General features: G+C 41.2%; 1 protein-coding gene across 3 annotated transcripts in view; it reads left to right on the top strand.

Annotated features, from left to right (window-relative positions):
• tub (TUB bipartite transcription factor) overlaps window positions 1–16,280 on the top strand; it is a 53,533-nt gene that overhangs the window by 23,799 nt on the left and 13,454 nt on the right. For 2 of the 3 annotated variants that reach the window (XM_052063646.1, XM_052063648.1), the window contains exons 2-3: window positions 11,173–11,224; window positions 14,338–14,500. In XM_052063646.1, the coding sequence (XP_051919606.1) occupies window positions 11,173–11,224; window positions 14,338–14,500 (215 nt within the window). Of the gene's footprint in view, window positions 1–181; window positions 579–11,172; window positions 11,225–14,337; window positions 14,501–16,280 lie in introns of those variants that run through there. The other variant, XM_052063647.1, reaches the window with a different exon arrangement.

The raw sequence follows: 16,280 nt of genomic DNA, 5'->3' as shown, positions 1-16,280 counted from the left end.
AGTACATTTGAATGAAAATGTCATTGAAGGATGGTGGAAAAGAGGGGGTTCTCCATATCTTTTTTTCCCCACTGAAAGCAAGAGACTTGGATGGATGCTGCTGTGGGTGATGCTGCACAAGAGAGATGGATTGGGGAGAGAGGGAGGAAGAAGGGAGGGGGGATTTAAAGGGCAAGAAACGGAGGGAGATTTAGATCCAGTCAAGAGCAGAGGCGGTGAGCAGAGAAGAGGAGAGGCATTGACTGCAAGCACATATACACACGCACACACTCACACACATACACAAGAAGACAAGAAAACGGCTAATTTCATGTGCACGGCGCACAACACTTGACGAGAGCGGCTGCCTGTCTGGATTGGTAGTCATCCGACGTCCCGCAGCTAAAAGACGCACAAGCGAAGACTTGGGGGATACGAGGAGCAGGAATGATCGGGCTATGTGGGCTCTCGCCGTTTGAATCCGGTCCTCAGACCACTTAGCCACTTTGCTGTGGTGCTGTTGCAGGCCGCCAGCCTTGCAGTCAGGGTGATTGAGACAGAATGAGCTCCAAGCACACCTCCGACTGGATTCCCTACAGGTACTGTAACAAAAGTGGGCTCAAGCTGCATCGTTTGGCAGTTGTGTGTGTGTGTGTGCGTGTGTGTGAGGTAAGGCTGACAAGTGTAGTCATGATTTTACAAATGAGTGCAATCATCTCTTTTACATCAATGGACTCTTGTTCGGTAGAAAGATTGAACCCATTCACCGACACAACATTAGGTACATCTGCACAATCTTGTGAGTGAGCCCACACACAAATAAATAAGAATAATAAATAAATGCTGGGTTGTTTTCTTAACCCACTCGCTGGGTAGCTGACGTTTTTTTTTGAGCAGATTAGGTTACTTTTATTAAAGGCTGGGCTGATTATATTTTGACCCAGCAGACTCAGTTGAGGATTTGGTTTAGGTGGACTGCAGAGCTGGAGCTGGTTACTAGAAGGTCAACGACAACGAATCAATAATGAAATGAGTCAATAAATACTTTTTGCTCACCGATTACTGTCATTGATCAGAGACCTGGTTATACTTAAAATTGTCCAAATTTTGGGAATCTCAGACTCCTGAAATATTCTCTGATTTCTCTAGTCCTCCATTAAAGCCGACTAATTGTGTTAAAAAACAACTTTTACTTTGGAAAACAAGAATCAACATGTTTTCTGATTTTCTGATGGTTGTTACGGACCAAACCTGTAACTGAATCATAAAACTGCTTTGTAAAGCGCTTCGTTACAGTTGCAGCTGTTATATGTTGCGCTATATAAATCAGGATGTATTGTATTGTATAAGTCATTAACTTATACATTTGTACATTTTCTGCACTGCCAATTTGCTGGTTTTGAATAAGGAAATGGAATCGAAAATTAGTTAAAAAAAGAACCAGATAAATCAATTAATCACCCAAAAAAATGGAACGATTAATTCATTAAAATAATTGTTAGCTCTATTGTCACAATTTTGGACATTGTGTCCTGGAGTCGTAACATTGATAATGTAACATCTTTTGAAGATGTTGGTGGTGGCTCAATGGCATGACTTTGGACACAGGGATCAGGGTTCAGGGCATCTGATGTGAAAACTGTGCCAAACATACCATGTGAGTGACTTCCATGGTATGTTTGGAATTCCACTTTATATATTCCATTTCTAAAGTGGAATTTCCAGATTAATAAAAGTAAGCAAGACCTTAATGGACAAAGACATTCTGAAGCTTACAAGCCAAATCAATCAAATGCACATGCCGAACACTAAAAATCCAATTTGATTCACCGACCGATATAGATGTTGGGTCATAATTAGGAGAGTATTAGTATTTCATGGCATAAAGTCATCTTAAAGTTTTCTTTTGAAAATATTTTACATTATTGCTTTAAAGGACGTGACATCCTTGAAATTCTGATCCTTCCTGATTAACTGTAAAAAATGGCCAGAAAGGAAAAGGACAGTCAATCGGTAATTGTGAATGTTAAAGAAGTTTGGCATTTCCTTTGTCGAAAATTAAACGAGGCAAACTGAGAAAGCGGGGACAGAGAGGTCGTCGGTTTCACAATAAACAGTTTGTCTCATCTTGTGTGGCTTTCATTAAAAATCCATGCGCTGCTCTGAGTGCTCCATCCCTCATCTCATTAGAAACACACAATGCAGTGTGCGTATTTTGTGGAAACGCAGGCAACATCTCACCCAACCGCATACAATACTCGCACACCTCACTGGTGACTGTTAGAATCTATGGACCCCCCCCCCCCCCCAACCCCCGCTCTCTTCCGTGGGAACCTAACTAGGACAGCAGGAAACATCAGAGGAGTGATTTGAAAAAGACATGAAATCATAATCTTTTGGGGTTTTCGGGTTCGAATGCAAGTTTGCCCGATCTAACAATCCAATAGTGTAATGAATCCAACACCGTCTTCTTTGCGTCACAAGCCTGACAGTGCTATTTTAAAAGTGTTTCCTTCGAGTGCATTTGGCGCTTCGTCCAGGGGCACGGCTCCATTAGCGCCTGGTGTGTTTGATTGGCATATGTCCATTTTGTTCATTAGGCTTGGAGGCATCTGTGCTAGGCTATGACGCAAATGTGTGACGGATGTGTCTATGAAAAAGATTAAAAAAATGTACCTGATACTCATAGTTAGTTATTAGGTCATATAATTCATTACAAATGATGGTGAAACAGCGATTTAGTAGACAGCGCACTTCTGAGAATTTAGGCTCCTGTCTGGGGTTTGCATTTTCTCAGCGTTCTCCAGTTTCCTCACACGTTCAAAAATGATTAGCTTCATTGAAGCCTCCAGGCTGTCCTTTGGTGTGAATGTGAGTGTTATTGGGAGATTGTCTTGATGTGATTAGGTAGCGACCAATCTAGGCATTACCCTGCCTCTCACCAAAGAATGACAAGCAACATGTTTGAAGTAGATGTATACAGTAATCCCTCGCTATAACACGGTTCACCTTCCGCAGCTTCGCTGTTTCACAGATTTTTTTTTGGTGCTGTCTTTTTTTTTTAAACAGTGAATTGTGTTCTTTGCTTATTAGCTAAGGGACTGACCAACGTGAACAATCTCCGCACCTTGTCTCTGTACGACTTTACCTTTGCAAATTTTGGTCTTTGGTTTCATTGTATCAGTGGTGGATGCTGGTCTGTCAAGGAGAGGAAGCTCAATTTCGGCCTATATCATAAAATGTGTCCCTTTATTTATACGTGAATTCTACTCTCCGTTCCTTTTTAAAAAAAATGAAAAGGATGCCTTCACCATAAGATCGGTGATTGGCTCATTTTGCTGTCAATCATACAGAGATTCAGCCTCAGACAGTTAATGCAATCATCATGCAGAAAAGCTGAGCTTCCGGGCCAGCCTATAAACACCCACTGTCTGTAGACTCCCAGAGACACTGAGCGTCCAATGGGTGGGACAAAACCAGCATTTATTCAATGACTCGTCTTGTTTCAATGCATTGGGACAATCTACACTGAACTCTCTAGACGTCCAGCGTTCGCCCGGTCGACGCTCAGCGTCCACACATTTTAAGGCACAGTGAAGCTGCGGGAATGAATGAGAAGAGAGTCGCGTCGTAACCAATAATAAGAAGCTGATTCGGAAAAAAAGTGGAGCGCGTTGTCGCGCATAGTTAGTCAACGACATGTGCACACAATTTTACATACACACATATATTTGATCACTTACTTTTTGACATTTTAGGGGAAGCTGGGCTTCCCTTGCAGTCTTAGAGCAATCGCCTCTGCATTGTATACAAAGTTAAGTATTGTATAATAACTAAAAAATAAAGCTGACTATCAAGTACCAAGAACAACTTTATTTTCAAATGTGTTGTATGTGAAACATACAGCACATTTGAAATTTCGTCCCTCTCACATTTTCTTTGCTTTAAACATATATGTATATGTATATGTATACGTATATATATATATATATATATATATATATATATATATATATATATATATATATATATATATATATATATATATATATATATATATATATATATATATATATATATATAATTTATTTATTTAATAAATCCTACTCCACGGATTTCACTTATCACAGGTTCTTTTTGGAACGTAACCCCCGTGATAAACAAGGTATTACTGTAGTCTAAAATGTATGTGCATCCGGATGATTTTGTTTCGTGCAAACACTTGACAAAATAAAAAGTTAAACACACCGCTTTTTCAGTGTGTCTCTTTAGCCATCTAAAAGAAGAGCATTTGATTGTTCTGCCTGTTAATATAGTGTATGTGGTTGGCATTGATAAATTAATAAAAAAGTTTTTTTTTTTCATTCATTCATTCATTCATCTTCCGTACCGCTTGATCCTCACTAGGGTCGCAGGGGGTGCTGGAGCCTATCCCAGCTGTCTTCGGGCAGTAGGCGGGGGACACCCTGAATCGGTTGCCAGCCAATCACAGGGCACACAGAGACGAACAACCATCCACGCTCACACTCACACCTAGTGACAATTTAGAGTGTTCAATCAGCCTGCCATGCATATTTTTGGAATGTGGGAGGAAACCGGAGCACCCGGAGAAAACCCACGCAGGCCCGGGGAGAACATGCAAACTCCACACAGGGAGACCGGAGCTGGAATCGAACCCGGTACCTCTGCACTGTGAAGCCGACGTGCTAACCACTGGACTACCGGGCCGCCACGTTTTTTTTTTTAATTAAAAAAAACAACGTTTTTCCAAAAAAAAAAGTACTTTGAAAGTGGATAATTTCCCATGGCACACCTGATGATCTCTCAAAGCACATGAATGTGCCATGGTACACTGGTTGACGATCACTGGACTACACTTGTACATGGGTCAAGAAGATTTTATTTTGTGCAACCACCTGACAAAATTAAATCAAGTAAATTCAGCACACCATTTTTTTCTTGCATTACACATTGAATTGAATTCTAACTTAAAACACTCTTCATTTTCCCCAATATATCCACACTCTGTGGCGCTTTGATCTCACATAATTCTCATGTGATTCCCACCTTAGTCAAGAGTAAAAAATAACACCTAAAAATGTATTGTCATATGCTTTGTCCAGGCATATAGTGTCCATTTTCAATTCCCAGACATAGTTTATCGACAAAATAAACTACTTGAATTCCAGAAAAGTAAAACTCATTGAACGTTATGGTTGATTCTTTTTTTTTCATTGCTCAAAGATCTCCAGTGAATCCTGTTCAAATGGTCAAACGGAAAAGGTCAGCATTAAAGCAATTCACGATATTGACTGATCTCTTTAGAAGTCTGATTATTAATACATATTTTTGTCGCACTGTAACAATGGACCCATTTCCACATGTGCATTGCATAATACTGTATTTCTATCTATCTATCTATCTATCTATCTATCTATCTATCTATCTATCTATCTATCTATCTATCTATCTATCTATCTATCTATCTATCTATCTATCTATCTATCTATCTATCTATCTATCTATCTATCTATCTATCTATCTATCTATCTATCTATCTATCTATCTATCTATCTATCTATCTATCTATCTATCTATCTGCGTGTGTGTGTGCGTGTGTGTGTTTAAATGTCGGGATGCAGAAAGTAGCCGACTTTAATAGATGACAAAGGCCCCTGCACCGCTGACCATCTGTGGGTTGCAGAACAGGGCTCTCTGGCATGATGAGTTGTTGGACCTCCATGGGAACAGCTCTGTTTGAGTCATTATGTTCCTGTTTAATGCCTATTCACACACTTAATAACTGATTGCGAACGTGGAGGACTTTGTTTGTCCGTACCTTTCGCACAGAGTGGGAGGCAAAATACTTTTATTATTGCGTTCGTGTGGGCCTCCATCGTCACACGACAGCGCCGCGATTCCCAGCGCAACAATCCGCTGCCATTTTTAACAACTCAACCTGTCGAGGGTATTATTGGAATATAATTGTTCGTGACTCATATCAGAATTATTGCTATATTAAGCAGAGAGCGAGATAGTTGGAAATTACTGACAGCACTACAGTAGAACTCAGTGAAGAGCAGACCAGATCACTCGGAAATGTCGGAATGTTGACGTGAAAGGTTAGCCTGTGCCACTGGAGCCCATGCATCTCACAGCCCCGCTTGACAGTGAACTGAAAAGTTAACATTCTGTCTATAATGAATGTAATAACTCCGTTATTTTTCATGAAGGATTAACATTTTGTCACTTGCTGTCGACTTAATTACACATGAAAAATAATGACATTATCAAATTCGTTCCAGACAAATAAATTCCTCGTCTCAACCCCCCCCGGGTGGTGTCCGTCCCTCATTCAGCTCGAGTCCTCTACCAGAGGCCAGGAAGCTTGAGGGTTCTGCGCCGTATCCTTGCTGTTCCCAGCACTGCACTTTTCTGGACTGAGATGTTCGATGTTGTTCCCGGGATCTGTTGCAACCACTCATCTAGTTTGGGGGTCACTGCCCCGAGTGCTCCGACCACCACAGGCACGACTGTCACCTTTACCTTCCAGGCTCTCTCCAGCTCCTCTCTGAGCCCTTGGTATTTCTCGAGTTTCTCGTGTTCCTTCTTTCTGATGTTTCCATCACTTGGGAACGCTACATCCACTACAACGGCTTTCCTCTGCCCTTTATCTATGATCACGATATCTGGTTGGTTCGCCATTACCATCTTGTCAGTCTGGATCTGGAAGTCCCACAGGATCTTCGCTCTGTCATTCTCCACCACCTTCGGAGGTGTTTCCCATTTTGACCTTGGGGTTTTCAGTCCATACTCCGCACAGATGTTTCGGTAGACTATGCCAGCCACCCGGTTACGGCGTTCCATGTAGGCTTTCCCTGCCAGCATCTTACACCCTGCAGTTATGTGTTGGATCGTCTCAGATGCCTCTTTGCACAACCTACACCTTGGGTCTTGTCTGGTGTGGTATATCTGGGCCTCGATGGGTCTGGTGCTCAGGGCCTGCTCCTGAGCAGCCAGGATGAGTGCCTCTGTGCTGTCCTTCAGGCCAGCCTTCTCGAACCACTGATAGGACTTCTAGTACGTCATCCGTTGGAGCCTTCACCTTGATGTATTCATGGAGCTTGGATGTTTCATCCTGGACAGTGGCTCTCACAGTCACTAGTCCCCGGCCTCCTTTCTTTCGGCTTGCGTACAGTCTCAGGGTGCTGGATTTGGGATGGAACCCTCCATGCATGGTTAGGAGCTTTCGGGTCTTAACGTCCGTGGTCTGAATCTCTTCCTTTGGCCACCTTATTATTCCTGCAGGGAATGCCCTGCCATCTGATCACTGGCAGGTCATAGCTGTTTATTGCCCGGCCAGACAATATATATATATATATATATATATATATATATATATATATATATATCCATTCCATCCATCCATTTTCGGAGCCGCTTAATCCTCACTAGGGTCGCGGGGGGTGCTGGAGCCTATCCCAGCCGTCTTCGGGCAGTAGGCGGGGGACACCCTGGATCAGTTGCCAGCCAATCGCAGGGCACACAGAGACGAACAACCATTCGCACTCACACCCACACCTAGGGACAATTTAGAGTGTTCAATCAGCCTGCCACGCATGTTTTTGGAATGTGGGAGGAAACCGGAGCACCCGGAGAAAACCCACGCAGGCCCGGGGAGAACATGCAAACTCCACACATGGAGGCCGGAGCTGGAATCGAACCCGGTACCTCTGCACTGTGAAGCCGACGTGCTAACCACTGGACTACCGGGCCGCCCTTATATATATATATATATATATATATATATATATATATAATATTAATAATGGAGTTATTAAATTCATTATATAAAAATATATACTGTATATATATGTATACATACTCTGTACATCCCTTCGTTATGTCATAGCTTTCTCTTGTTCATCTTCGTATGGTGCTTCTGGAGAAAACCTCATTGGCCTCTAATTAGGAGCCATTGATGTTTCTCTTTCAGATGTCCAGCCTTGTGAGTTGATGGAACAATCAGTGAGCCTGCCATGGTTGATTTTCAAAGCTCAGGAAATATGAAGTGGGTATTAATGGGTAACAGCAAAAAAAAAAAAAAAAAAACTGCTGTAACAAAAAGAGGGTTCGTTGTCTTTGTCTCAGCAAAGAAAGCAATAGAAATAATATGATCATATTTTGCTTTGTCTTTAACCAATAGGACAAAATATTTGAAAAATCTTGGACTTTATGTAAACACTGCAAAAATGGTAAGCAGACGGTACCTTGAATGTTCTCTGTAGGATTCAAATTAATAATAGTAATTATAGTGCTAGAATAATGCGGAAGCACAGAAAAAGTAAGTGTGACTTTAACAGAACATAATGTTTCTATAAGACACTCTTGTCAAAACACATTTTTTTTTTCAGTTTTTTTCACTTGCTGACATATTCTTTACAAACAAAAACATTTTTGCTGCTAACGTCTTTGAAATCATTCAGGCTCTCATTTCATTCTCATTGCTTTTGCTACATTGACTTTTAAACATTTGCTTGGACCAATGACATGAAGTCAGTGTACAGAGGTCATCAAGTCCGATAAGATTTAAGTCAATACGGCTGTTTGCAGAGTCTGTGATATTGCCCAGTTGTGTTCAGGAGAACACTCTGCTCAGCCAGGCAAAACTCACAAAATGCATTTAATGATGGCAAATCAAATATGCACTTGATACTGTGCAGCCACTTGTGTGCCAAGCCAGTCATTGTCATTGCTGCAGTGACTTGTAATCACGCTGTCGACCAGAAGTCTCAGCAGCTGCAGATTCACAAGCTGTACACCATATTGAACCTCTTTTGAGAGCCGCTGTTGTCCATATGGTCCCTATAGTTCTAATTTCCGTAGCGTAAAACCACAAAGCATAAGCTTTGACTGGGTGAAAATGAGCAAGCACTGTATCAACATTTCCTGCAAAGAGACCGTATGAGACCAAATCATTTTCATACACATACAGTATAAAAAAGTGAGAAATAAGTATATTGGGGTAATTTGGGGAGGAAATAAGTGAGGGATATTCTGTTATTGTCTGAAAAAAACGAATACTTTTATTTATTTTGCTCAGGCATTTTTGTACTATGTTACTTCAAGTCAAGTCAACAGTATTTATAGAGCACTTTCAAACAGCCATCGCTGCATACAAAGTGCTGTACATGGAGCGATTTAACATACACAATAAACAGTAAGACGAATCGGTAATAAAGGTGGTAGAAAGCACCAAGCAGTAAAGTCAAGAGCAAATCTAAGTCATGCTGAGTCGAACGCCAAAGAATACAAGTGAGTTTTGAGGAGGGCTTTAAAGATAGGCAGCAAGGAGGCTTGCCGAATGTTCAGTGGGAGGTCATTCCAGAGAGAGGGACCAGCAACAGAAAAGGCTCGATCCCCTCTGAGCCTCAATTTAGTTCTTGGTACTTCCAACAAAGACTTTAAATCAAACAGAAAAATTGCTTTTCCATGATCTTGTGGAATCTTGGTTTGAAGGAACTGTGTTGAAGTGAGTTGAGGTTCATTTAGCTTATTTTTTGAGGGGCTAGGGGCAATTGCCCACTGTATGTTAATTAAAGTGGTCTTCTGGTGTTTGCACAAATAGAAACAATCCATAAATACATTTTAACTGCTTCCCTTAAAGGGGGTTTTAACTGCATGTCCTGTCTGGCAAAGCAATTAAATTGAGGAGGATCATAATGTGTCAACAGCACACATCTGGCATGTTCACAACCACAAACCCATGTTACATAAACAGCTATTCTGGAGTTCTCTTATTTAACACAAAAGAACCATCTTCACATAAGGCTCATCGGTAGTATTACCTAACCTAAATAACACTTTCACTAAATAACACTGACTTGGCATCATAGATGGTAAACCAAATGTGTATACTTGGACTTTACTCACATGTATCAATAAATTTACACACAATATCAAATGGTAGGGAATACAGCATCTTGAGAGAGAGAAAAAAAAAACATACTTTTAATCTTGACTAGATGAAGTGCATTCACGGATCTGAAATTTAAATTGCAGAGGATAAGAAACTAAGAATGGAACAAAACAACTCCCAAATTCCACAAAATGGCAGCAAAGTAAGAGTGTTGCGGGTTCGTCTTGAGCACAGAAACAGTGAATATGCAGGGGGTCACTGTACTAAACGGTGCTCCATATTTTTCATTTCATTTTACCTTTCTTCTTCTGTGCTTCCGGAGCTGAAAGTAGCCGTGGAATTCATTTCCACTTATGTTTTGAGATAACTGTGGACAATATAGTCAACCCCCCGTATATACTGGAAGACCCATGAATAGAAGTCCAGTGAGAAAATGTAACGTCCAATTACTGTATGATATGAACAAAAATATCACAATGGCAATGAAATCATTTGTAGCAAGCATATAGGTGCTTCAGACTTATAACCAATATTGTGTGGGACATACAATATAGTCTGTGATTGAAATCCTGCACTGCACATTTTAATTGGAAGATGACTAACAGTGATGCAGGGGCAGCCCTTGGTATGACGCAGGTAGCGCATGTGCTTAAGTCTACCTCTGAGTCAAAAGGATTCTGCGTTGTTTCTCACTCCGCTCTGAATGGCATTTGCGTGTTCTGTCTGTGCTTGTGTGGGTTTTCTCAGGCTACATCCTCCCACGTTCCAAAGTGGTTTCAGAAAATAAATGAATGAACTAACTAAGTGTCCAAAAAAAAAAGTCAGTCATCCACTGCTATCATGGCGTGATGATTATTCTTGTCCATTTGTCTCTCTGGTCAGCAGTCCCGCTTTTAATAGGGTTTGGTGTCATCATCTGAACTGAACTTATTCTTCAGCAGCACTTGTTGCCGTGGAGACCCGGCTTAGGAAATGAGCCAAGATTTTAGATCAGCACAGTGTAAGCTCGTGTGTTTTCCAATAACAGATATGGCATAGGTCAGTTCATTGAAAATTTGATTCAATTCTCTTTAACGGTACAGAGAGTTAAAATATAATACATAACCATTAAATACATCTAAATAGTTTAAAAAGCAACATTCCTGTAACTGACCACCATAGGGTTTTATCAATCTAACATTCTGCACTCTTTAAGTACCTGAGTAAATGTGATCCCAAACAAACTGTTCACATTTGTCTGTATTTTATCCATATTTTGTGTTTTCTCTTTACAGCACTTTAGATGACGAGGGCACAAACCTAAGGCAACAGAAGCTTGATCGGCAGGTAAATATTTTTTGGAACAATACAGCAATCTTTCACCCGTTTTACGCAAGGAAAATCTCATGGCACTGCGGAGTAGCTGAATCTCCGAGAGCCGAAGTGCGAATATGCGGTGCCAACTGCAGCCAAGGAATCATATTTATAATTTCCCACCCCCAAAGTAATTTTGAAAAAAAACCACATTATTTTCATTTATTAATTTCTTTCTTGTGTGACGATTAATCAATGGGCCACTTAGAGTTAGCACAGGCCACATGCAGCCTGCAGCCCGCCAGTTGCCTATCTCTGGCCGAGAAAGATGAAAAACGATATTTGTAATTAATCAATAATAATTTTCAGAAATAAGAAGTGAAACGGGATACTTTTTCCATGGCCTCCACTTATGATTTTTCACGGCACACAGGGGTGCTACAGGGGAATCACTGCAGTAGAGGAACATGTTGACATCATCCGATAAAACAACTCTTTTATCCTGACACCACCTTCTGCAATGCCGGCGTGGGGCCTCAAAAGGTCAGCTCGTCTCTGGGGTGTTCCACTGACAGATGAAAGCGCCTTTTATACTCTCGGTGCTGAACAAAGTATATGATCACAGAGATTTTTTATAAGACCTGTTAGGAAATCAGACGTACTACTTAGTATAATATTCACCTGTGTTACATGGATTGGGAAGGGAGAAATGAATATTTTCTTCAAGTGAATTAAGAGTGTAAAGAGTTAAAACATTGTAGATATCAGACTGTACTACACCATATTATACACCTGATAATTTATGTTGCTGTATAAGGTGACCGAAACTCTTCACTGTACAAGGTCTACATCCTTGTAATGCAAATGTTCCGCACAGTAGGACACACCTAAAAGCATTCAAGTTTCTCAAAAGCCGACAGTGCGCCCTATAATCCTATGCGCCTTATTTGTGCCGTAACAGTCTCTTTATATTCCCCACTGAGTTGTTTCCCTGTTAGTGTTCCTATGCCATCGAGAGGCGATTATTAGCAGGAACCAATTGTACCCTAAAAGGGCTGTGCCTGAGACTAATTGACATGTACAGTCTCCAACACACACTCAAACAGACAACTACTTGGTGAGCTCTGCGCAGACATTATGAAACAAAGATAATACCAAAAGCATAGTTACCTACTGACTAAATGAAGGAAGAAGGAGACCAGCAAGACTTCTAAGGATGCTTAGCTCCTTGTGCATGTGAGCCCACGAGGTTTGTGTGCCAGACATTTTGAAGGGGTATGTATACTTTTTCTAGATGCATTTTTATTTGTCCCCTGCTGTGTTGTGCAGTCAAAACAATATAAATGTTCCTCTCCTCTTTTATAATCCTTAACTCACACAAGCCACATGGGTTAACATGCTCAGTGATTAAGACACTCCATGATTTGGCTTAATGGCTCACTTCATTCCTCCAGTTTTAAAGGCTTTTAACTGGCTCACAATCATCTGTAGAATAGATTTTAAAATTCTGCAAGTGGTCTATAAATCACTGAACAGCCCCGAGTTCTAAATGCTTTTAAATCCGGGTTAAAAACATGGCTCCCCCTCCCCCTCCCCGCCCCATACTTTTGATTAAGGTCTTCTAAACATTTTTAAATAATGTTTTCTTACAGTGATCTATTATTTTATGTTTATAGTTATTTTAGGAAAACTACATATTTATTTAAGAAAACCTTTATTTGTCCCACAATGGAGACATTTGCAATCTACAGCAGCAAAATTAAAAGGGGGGAAGTAGAAAAGAAAAACAAAGTATTGCATGCACAAAATAATGTTCAAGAAAAATGAACTGTACACAGTACAGAATGCAATATAAAATAGAAATATAGATACAAGCATATATGCAGATATATGCATATATGCTGCATAAGGTGGCTGTGCTATTTACAATGGGTGATTGGGGTCAGTCCAGGTTTTCACGTGTGTTGGTTCAGCAGCCTGAACGAGCGTCGGTACCTCTCCTTCTTGCAGGGCGGGTGGAACAGTCTCTGGCTGCCCACTGCTGTCAGGGTGGCCTGGAGGGGTTGGGAGGGTCTGTCCATCATAGCTTCCAGTTTATCTATCATCCTCCTGTTGCCCAACTCCTCCAGAGTGTCCAGGGAGCAGTCCAGGACAGACTGGACCAGTCGCTCCAGTCTCTCTCTGTCCCGGGCTGAGATACTGCCTGACCAGCAGACAATGACATAATGGATGGCCGAAGTCACCACAGAGTCATAGAAGGTCTTAAGGAGTGACCCCTGAACCCCAAAATACCTCAGTTTCCTGAGTAGGAAGAGCCTTTCCTGATCAGGGCGTCCGTGTTGGTAGACCAGTCAAGTTTATTGTTGAGAAGAACACCCAGGTACTTGTAGGTGGTCACCCTCTTTATGTCCATACCCTGGATTTTCATCGGTGCAGGCGAGGATTGTTTCCTGCAGAAATCCACAACCAACTCCTTACTTTTCCTGGGGTTGATCTGGAGGTGATTCTGCAGGCACCAGTCCACAAAGTCCACGAAGTCCCCCGTCAGTCCCTTGTATCGCAATCGCAGAGTCGTCAGAGAACTTCTGAAGGAACTTTACTATTAAATGCTGTCTTTTAATGTGTTGAAATGTTGTCAGTGTACGTACGTTGAGTAATTTTTGTCAGTTACCTTTGTTTTCTCTGTTTTGATTCTGATTGTCGTTAATGGTTGTGTTTGTGAATCTTTGGAGGTGTTGTGTATTTGCTTGTGTGACGCACATTGAGTTGCCTTGTGTTTGAAATGTGTTAGATGAATAAAGCTGCCGCACCATCCCTTCAGTGTGTCATTCACACTTTATTTAGCACAGGAAGTAAATGTAGCCTCTCTTAAATTAAGAACACACAGCCAACCTGACAATGATGACATACTTGTATCTCATGCTCTTCGCCGAGCCCTCCATTAGTAGAAGCTTTGAATATTTGATGAACTCGAGCTGGAAGATGTGCATGAAAGTGACAGTCCAGATGAATGGTTCTCTCCAAGCTCACGTGAAAGCGGTTTGGTGCAATGTGTCATACATCTATAAATGTATTCCTTCCTCTTGTTAATCTCCATTGATCTCCATATCTGTCCTCATATTGTCTCGTGTGTCCACCATGTACAGCGAGTGCTCCTTGAGCAAAAGCAAAAGAAGAAGCGTCAAGAACCCCTGATGGTCCAGTCCAACGTAGATGGACGGTCTCGCACCCGTCGCACCAAACAGAGTGAGGAGCAGGCTCCTTTGGTGGAATCCTACCTCAGCAGTAACAGCAGCACCATCTATCACGGTTAGTAGGACCCCTTCATGCTGTCTGATAAATGGGAATGGTCGGGCCCCATGTGTGTACTTTCTAGTACAATCCATACTAATGGACTCCATTGAGCTAACTTTTGCTCCTATGACTAATTTATGCGGACCAAAAATAATATGGTACATTTTTCATAGTATTGAGTGTGGTGAAAAGCAAGAGTATACAGTACAGTACCTTCTGCCATTTGCTGTTTAGATAAGATAAGATAAGATAAGATATCCTTTATTCGTCCCACACTAGCAATATAGCAATGCTATAATGACCATATACAACAAATCCAGTGTTTCCTTGCATTTTTGCGATTCAGATTATTTAAGATTTTGGAACCTGCCCTCCGTTATCCACCTATTTCCAGCCCCTTCAAAAGTAAATAAAAGTACAGTACAACGAAACCTCTGGGTTTTGTGATTATGTCGTTCCAGAAAGACTGGATAAAAACATTGCATGAAATCCAAAACAGTATTTCCCAGAGGAATTAATGAAAATCCTATCCATCGGTTCCAGATACCCCAAAAACTATTTGGAAAGAAATACTAAAAGCTAACGGAATGGATGAATGAACATTTCACATCATTATACTGTAATGCCCGTCAATGTGGACAGAAGGATGCACGCAGTCGCTGATGCAATCTGTCGTTTTTAATAAACAAAACAAGCAATAAACCCACATTCATAGGTGTTGCTGTTAGCCACAACTTACGCCCATGCACTCCACACTCACAGACTAACTGCCGGAGCCATTATTCCCCAACTTGGCTTGCCCCCTCTCTATGACGTCACACAAATACAAGAAACACATATTACAATACTTTAGAGATTCTTTATGGCGTACAGTGAAGAGTAGAGACTGGAATCATCTAAAACTTACTCTTGAAATCTGTAATGTTTCTCATCCTCTATCAAATGGTTGATGCTTGGAACCGTGTTGTATATACATGTATTTTATAAGAAGGGTTCAGCAGATTTTTTTAACAATGCAAGACAATGTACTTTCATGATCTCCTCACCAATACTCAGGCAAGTAGGAGTAGCAGTGGCATAACACATCCTCTAAAAAGTCATGGCTTCAAAATAAAAAGGTCACCAGTAGAAAAAAGTTTCACCACAGCTTCCTTGGCCTCATGGTGGCTCAAACTATTTTTTTATGTGTATTTAGTGTGAATGATAAATATGCAGGGTGGCACGGTGGTCGAATGGTTAATGCATGGCTTTTCAATGCGTAGTCCAATTTCCTCCCCCATTCCAAAAACATGCATGGAAGGTTAATTGAAGACTCGGTATTGTCCCTAGGTGTGATTATGACTGTGAATTGTTGTTTGTCTGTGTTCCCCGCAATTGGCTGGCAATCGGTTCGGTATGTGCCCCGCCTACTGGCCGACGACAGCTCGGATAGGTTCCAGCACGCCGGCAAACCCTCATGAGGATTAGCGGCTCGGATAATGGATGGAGGAATGATAAATAAGTCTCCATGTGGCTAAAGAAAGTGTGGTAAAACGGTTATATTGTGTGCTTCCATTTTGAAGGTCTCACTTTTGATGAATGTGTCCCAACACCGTTGTGCCCGACTGCTGCAGAGCAGAGCAGGAAGGTTCTTGCCTTGAATTGTTAATCAAGCTTCCATTGTACAATATGCCTTACCATCTGTCGAGCCCTTTTTACACAATTTAGGAAATTCTTTGGCTGAATGCATATCGACTGATTCTGGTCAATGAATGGCTGAGTGATGTGGCATTTTTTTTTAAATGTAGTCCAACCA

The sequence above is a fragment of the Hippocampus zosterae genome, chromosome 4 (assembly GCF_025434085.1).
Source record: "Hippocampus zosterae strain Florida chromosome 4, ASM2543408v3, whole genome shotgun sequence".
Classification (NCBI taxonomy): domain Eukaryota; kingdom Metazoa; phylum Chordata; class Actinopteri; order Syngnathiformes; family Syngnathidae; genus Hippocampus; species Hippocampus zosterae.
The sequence above is the reverse complement of the archived record's forward strand: the minus strand, read 5'-3'. Positions and strand labels throughout refer to the sequence as shown.